Here is a 6,353-nt window from a genome sequence, read left to right as displayed (position 1 = left end):
CACCGTCCAAGCCGTAATCACCGTCCAAGCCGTAATCACCGTCCAACATTTTGTAAACGTGTTTTAACAAGAACAACAGTAGCACACACTACAACACTTTCGGATAAACTCTAATTAAAAACAAACTAAGACGGATGCCGGATAATAACATGAACAAAAATCAAAACCGGGATGAAACACTCAGATATGAACGAACTAAGACCATAAAAGCTACCGAACTCAGTACTCAAAGTCCAGTTCAAGAGCAAACATTGAAGAAAAAGGAGCCTATCATCCTCGAATCTATGCATATACAAATTAGAAAAGCCACCTAGAAACACCATAAAACTTATCTATTTCAATACAGAAACAATCCATCCAGTTCAAGAGGCAACCATTGTACACAAAGAAGCCACAATCGTATAGCAAAGCAGAGAGATAAAAGTAGAAACTAATACAAATCAATTACCTGTCGTTAAGGAAAGCTATGCTCAAGGCCGTAAAAGCAGCACCCACAATAGCCAATGGTCTTGTAATCAAAGCAAGTCCTGAGTCAACACACACAAAAAAAAACATCCATCAACAAGATCTTCAATTAAAACCCAAAAAGACAAGATTTTTTTCACTAACCCAGAACGAATATCACCAGGATAAAGTAATTCGTCCGGTAGCTGCAAACATAAACGAAGATCATAAGATCAAAATCAAAAGGCTCAAAATTTGAAGAGTGATAATAATTACTAGTAGAGAATCTAGAGAAGAACTCTCCGAAGGAACGAGGAGGCGTCGACCATTCGACTTCTCTCAGGGCCTCGATCACATCCTCAGCTGCTACGTTGTCCCAATCCATATCCCTCTGAAACTGAGCCAACACGAGATTGAAATCGATTTCAGCTCCGACGACGGAGAAAAACCAAAGCTCACCGATGAGTTTTCGGATTCGAATTTGATTTCGATTCGTTTGATAGCTTTTTGTTTTTCGCCCTAAGGTCAATCGTGCCCCCACACCTACGTGTATGTAGTTCTGATGACGTGGCAAACTGTCGGAAAAAAAATTACAAAAACGAGTAGTGAATGTCTGTGTGTCCGAATTGGAACAGGGATTGTTTTTAAAACCAGACCGAGGCTGTGGTTGGATCAAGTTCAACTATAAACCGATCATATAACTGGATTAGATCTTAAAAAAATAGTTCGACCATAAACCGATTAAATAATCAGATTGTATCTCAAAATTATTGAATTTAATAAATGTCATTAAAATTATCAAAAATTTATAAACTAAATCATATGAACAAAAAATCGTTTATATTTATAATATTTGATATTCAATTATATTTTAATTATATATTATATTTATTAATTTTATTTTTTAATTTATATATCTAAAAATTATTGAATCAGGTTATTGAACCAAAAATTTAATCCGTTCGAATCATATTGAACATCAACCCAAATAAATATTCGGTTCAGGTTCTGATCGGATTGCCTACATGTCGTTCTGATGTGGAAAAAAATAATTAAAAAATAAATGTGTCTGAGCCCGGGTTCGAACCGGGGACCTCTAGTGTGTGAGACTAGCGTGATAACCGACTACACCACCCAGACGTTTTGTTTGAATTATGGTCTTCTTTGTTAAGTAGAGTGACTAGCCAAAGCCGCCAACAAAGAGTAGTAGTGCAACGTAGATAACAAAATGTTTGCTGTTTCGTTTGTAACTCGTACCACATCGTGCCGTTTTGAGCTCTGCGTTTCTCTGTTACCTCACTACGGTTCCCACCACCAACCACAACTTGCATCTCTCTTCTCATATTCTCCTTTCCGAGAATCTCGGAGTATATTCTTTTTGATATCACACTTTTCGCGTTTCAGATTCGTTTCGTTAAGAAACCAGATCGACATGGCAGCAGCTTCTGGTTTACCTTCATCCTCGCTCGATACAAGTAAACTGATGATATTCTTTGGATCGAGCTCACTTGTTTTTTTTTTTAAGTTACAGGAGATTCGTACGAGGAAGCGTTGGCTGCTTTATCTTCTTTGATAACGAAACGAAGTCGTGCTGATAAGAGCAACAAAGGGGATCGCTTCGAGCTCGTCTTTGATTATCTTAAGGTCTTTCTCTATTCTATTTTTTTTGTTCTGCACCTTTTGTTTTTCTCTCTGCTTAGGCTTTTTCGTAATCTGTTTGCAGCTACTTGACCTGGAAGAAGACATCTTAAAGATGAAAGTTATCCATGTAGCTGGAACCAAAGGCAAGGTAATAACAACAACTTCCACTTCTGGAGATGTTTTGTAGTATAACAGCAAGTACTTTTTTTTTGTCATAAGAGTTTGTTTATCTGTTTGGCTTCATGCAAGTCTATCTTAGTCATTGTTCAAAAAAATAGCTAGGTAGGCGCCTTATAGAAGATTATTGTTTAGATATAAAAAAATCGGTTTGAAAAAATTGTATCATTCAGACCAATTTTTTGAACGCCTAGACCAATGTTTAGAACACTGATGAAATTGCACGGTTGATTACTATTTGTCATTAGGAGTTTGTTTATGTGTTTGCCTGCATGGTTGATTACTATTTGATTCAAACGTTCAGTGAACTTTTTTTATCAAAGTGTTTAATTATCTGGCCTGAAGGGATCCACATGTGCTTTTACTGAGTCTATTTTACGAAGCTATGGCTTCCGAACTGGACTCTTCACTTCACCTCACCTCATTGATGTCCGTGAAAGATTTCGCTTAGACGGGTAAGTTTATCTATGCTTTTTTAAAATATTCTGAGAAAGAAAAATATAGATGTTTCTCAAAAAAAAAAGTAAAATATAGATATGTGCTTATAGAAGCAGAAACCTGATTGCAAACAATACCTCGTTGGCATAATCATTTATTTTTGTTTGTTTAAAACATACTAGTTTTGGCATATGGTTAAATGCTCTGTTTTCATTTCTCGATGTAACGTTCATATATCCATAATCAGCAAACGAGGCAATGAAGCTAGAGTTTATTCTTCTTTAATTAAAATCGTTCTGTTTCGCTATAGCTGATGTGTTTCATTTCTTCAGTAAGGACATTAGCGAGGAGAAATTTTTGGTCTATTTCTGGTGGTGCTATAACAGGCTTAAGGTATGGTGTCAGTGTGCATAGATTCAAATGAAGATGCAACTAACTTATGACTCAAAACAAAAGGTTGTTGACTATTTGATTTGCAGGAGAGAACTAACGAGGAGATACCAATGCCTACATATTTCCGCTTCCTTGCATTACTAGCTTTTAAAATATTTGCTGCAGAAGAGGTTTGATATGCCAATCTTGTACCTTTCTTTGAGTAGTTTCTTACAAGTTACATGATAGAGGTGAAACTTCTACTATTTATTAATACTTCTCTTTGCTTCTATATGCAGGTAGATGCTGCTATATTGGAGGTAGGATTAGGTGGGAAGTTCGATGCCACCAATGCGGTAAGTTTCACCTCTTTCTTGGCTGAAAATGCGATTTTCCCTAATAAGATGTATCCATTTTGACCTAACAACTAGGTTAGCGTTCATAAGACAACTACCATAGATAGGATCGGAACCATATTTTTAGTTATTAAACACTAAATTTTGTAATGATATCATCAAAATACTCCAAATTGTTAGTAGTAGTCTTATGTTTTGACTAAATAAGTTCTCATGGGGGGTTCACTGGTGACATGTTGCAGGTTCAGAAACCTGTGGTGTGTGGTATTTCTTCACTTGGATATGACCACATGGAAATTCTAGGTTTGTAATTGGAATCCTCTTATGCTTGTCATACATTTTCATTCAATGGCAAGCATATATTTAGTTTTATTTCCTTTTTAATCTTATGGCATGACTTCTTTCTTCTCTTTGGGATGCATCTTAGGCGATACACTTGGCAAAATTGCTGGTGAGAAGGCTGGAATTTTCAAGGTGGCTATAACTCTTGTCTATATCTCTTTAAAATGGATAATTCATTTTTTCTGTAACTTAGTAATACTCTCCATAGTTAGCCTAATCTTCCTAGTTCATATTTTAGCCTGGAGTTCCAGCTTTCACAGTACCTCAACCTGATGAAGCCATGCGTGTCCTTGAAGAGAAAGCTTCTGAATTAGATGTACGTCAAATGTTTGTGCTGCTTGGTTGATTGTAGTATGTTAGGTTGTATGCGTCAACAACTAGGTGCATCAGTTTTTGGATAAAATTTTAACATTGTATTGCCAGGTGAATCTCGAAGTGGTGCAACCACTAACCGCAAGGCAGTTAAGTGGTCAGAAACTTGGGCTTGATGGGGAGCACCAATATCTCAATGCTCGTCTAGCAGTTTCCCTTGCCTCTACCTGGCTTCAGCAAATTGGTAATCTTGAAGTTCCCACTCTGACTCAGATGGTAAGCTGCTCTTTCGCGCCCTTTGTTTACCTTTTTAGCCTGCATCTAGGTCCTTCTCTCGTTATCTGAAGTTGATCATTTCTTTGTGTCAGAGTATTTTGCCTGAGAAATTCATCAAAGGGTTAGCTACAACGAGTTTGCAAGGACGAGCACAGGTCGTACCTGATCAATTTATTGAAACTAGGACTTCGGGAGATTTAGTATTTTACCTGGATGGAGCTCACAGTCCAGAAAGCATGGACGTATGCGCCAAATGGTTTTCTTTGGCGGTTAAGGGAGACAACAAGTCAGAGCGTTCAGAACATTTGGTTAATGGCTCATCTCATGGTAAATGTTCAGGAGAAGAAAACTGCCAACAGGTAAGTGAACGAGTTTCTTGTTTTTTTCTCTGCGCATATATGAACGAGAGATCATAAGGCTACTTTGCAGATATTGCTATTCAACTGCATGTCAGTTCGGGACCCAAATCTGCTGCTTCCACATCTAAGGAATACATGCGCAAACTATGGTAATGTTTTAGCCTTGTGCTGCCTTAGTGTAAACAAACTTTTAGAAACAGAGTTGTTCAAAAGACAGAAATGCAGTTGAATATAGTAGTTAATGTGTAGGTGTCCATTTCAAGAAGGCATTGTTTGTACCAAACATGTCGGTGTATCACAAGGTTGGTACAACGGCGGATTTGCCAGAGGATGATCCACATGTTGACTTGTCATGGCAGTTGACACTCCAGAAAGTGTGGGAACGCCTTGTCCATAATGAAAGAGGTATATATAGTAGAAACAAATGTCTTAATTCGTATATCATTCTGATCCATATCTCAATTTAGTCTTTATTTTAATTCTTGGAACGCAGAAGGAGAAGATAGTGAAAGTATAAAAAGTGAGGTGTTTACTTCACTACCGATGGCAATAAAATGGCTAAGGGATAGTGTACATGAGAGTAGCTCAACCACACGTTTCCAAGTATAACCTAAACCCTTTTCTTATTGAATATGTTCGTCTCACAACTTGATAATACTAGAAGGGTTCTAAGGACTGTGTATGTGTGTGTGCAGGTTCTTGTAACTGGTTCCTTACATCTTGTAGGTGATGTACTGAGATTAATCAGAAAATGAAGGGTTGAATACACCAACACTAAATCACAATATATTGTGTGATTTTGATTTTTCTTTCAACATAGATTATTTATTTCCCTATAACTAAAAGCATATAACCAAAAGCAAAATGTTGTTTCAAAGAACCAGATTCACAAGTGCTACATTACTAGCTTTTGATTTGTTTCTTTCTTTTTTTTTTTTTGAAACACAACCTTCATTCATTCATTCAAAGTTAGGTGGGGGTCATTAAAGCCCCATTTACTACAAGCATCTGTTTTGCAACTAGATCAGCTGCATAGTTTGCCTCTCTACGGATCCATTTAAAGGAAACATAATCGAAAAAACAAGAGATCGACATGATATCTGCCACAATTCCATAGAGCTCGGGGACAGAGTTGTTGTTGGTGACGCTGGCAATGAGGTTTTTGGAGTCCGATTCCACGTTTAGCGCCTTGACTCCCAGCTCCCTACTCTTCTGCAAAGCTTCCCGAAGTGCCAATCCTTCTGCCATCAGTGGTGAAGGTACGTTTTCTGCAATCATAGCCAAGCTAGAGGTAGTTTCATCCTGCGTTAAGATCCATCCGAGCCCTGCTCTAGAACTTTCCTCATTCCATGCGGCATTCATTCGGAGGATTGTTCCAGTATCTATTATGACCTTGGGTTAGATAGTACAGCGAGTCTGTGTCTCTTTTGTTTGTCCCTCTTGCCACTCTCGTGCCATGCGAATAGCCCTGGATAGGGACTCCCCTGTTTCACCCCTTAAGTTAGAGAACACCAGTTTGTTCCTAGCAGTCCATATCTCCCACATGATCCATGGTGCTAGATGTCCACTTGTAATTCCAGTCGGTGGCAGGCATGGCTTGGTCTTTACATAATTCCAGAGTTCCCTCAATTCTATG

At 38.0% G+C, this 6,353-nt stretch overlaps 3 protein-coding genes and 1 non-coding gene across 5 annotated transcripts in view; 1 reads left to right on the top strand and 3 right to left on the bottom strand.

Annotated features, from left to right (window-relative positions):
• The window catches only part of LOC106327731 (PRA1 family protein A2-like), a 5,519-nt gene extending 4,540 nt beyond the window's left edge, over window positions 1–979 (bottom strand). Inside the window, exons 1-3 of one of the 2 annotated variants that reach the window (XM_013765967.1) lie at window positions 744–972; window positions 610–650; window positions 449–527 (exon numbers count right to left, since the gene is read on the bottom strand). In XM_013765967.1, coding sequence (XP_013621421.1) covers window positions 449–527; window positions 610–650; window positions 744–829 — 206 coding nt within the window. In that variant the 5' untranslated portion in view covers window positions 830–972. Of the gene's footprint in view, window positions 1–448; window positions 528–609 lie in introns of both variants that reach the window. The other variant, XM_013765966.1, reaches the window with a different exon arrangement.
• Window positions 980–1,510: 531 nt separating this feature from the next.
• TRNAV-CAC lies at window positions 1,511–1,584 on the bottom strand. The gene has a single exon. It is a non-coding gene; the product is annotated as a tRNA-Val (tRNA).
• Window positions 1,585–1,783: 199 nt separating this feature from the next.
• Window positions 1,784–5,619, top strand: LOC106324888 (folylpolyglutamate synthase). Its single transcript, XM_013762887.1, has 16 exons — window positions 1,784–1,892; window positions 1,970–2,088; window positions 2,168–2,233; window positions 2,608–2,717; window positions 3,033–3,093; window positions 3,180–3,263; window positions 3,372–3,428; window positions 3,671–3,731; window positions 3,856–3,902; window positions 4,009–4,086; window positions 4,194–4,358; window positions 4,451–4,717; window positions 4,788–4,866; window positions 4,967–5,122; window positions 5,211–5,320; window positions 5,413–5,619. Exons 1-16 carry the CDS (start codon window positions 1,877–1,879, stop codon window positions 5,470–5,472), a joined length of 1,536 nt encoding a protein of 511 aa, XP_013618341.1. The 5' UTR covers window positions 1,784–1,876; the 3' UTR covers window positions 5,473–5,619.
• A 67-nt stretch (window positions 5,620–5,686) lies between these two features.
• On the bottom strand, window positions 5,687–6,079 carry LOC106323135. Its single transcript, XM_013761300.1, has one exon. It carries the CDS (start codon window positions 6,077–6,079, stop codon window positions 5,687–5,689), a length of 393 nt encoding a protein of 130 aa, XP_013616754.1.
• Between the last annotated feature and the right edge of the window lie 274 nt (window positions 6,080–6,353).

This window comes from Brassica oleracea, chromosome C2 (assembly GCF_000695525.1).
Source record: "Brassica oleracea var. oleracea cultivar TO1000 chromosome C2, BOL, whole genome shotgun sequence".
In the NCBI taxonomy this organism is placed as follows: Eukaryota; Viridiplantae; Streptophyta; class Magnoliopsida; order Brassicales; family Brassicaceae; genus Brassica; species Brassica oleracea.
This window is presented reverse-complemented; position numbering and strand designations above follow the sequence as displayed.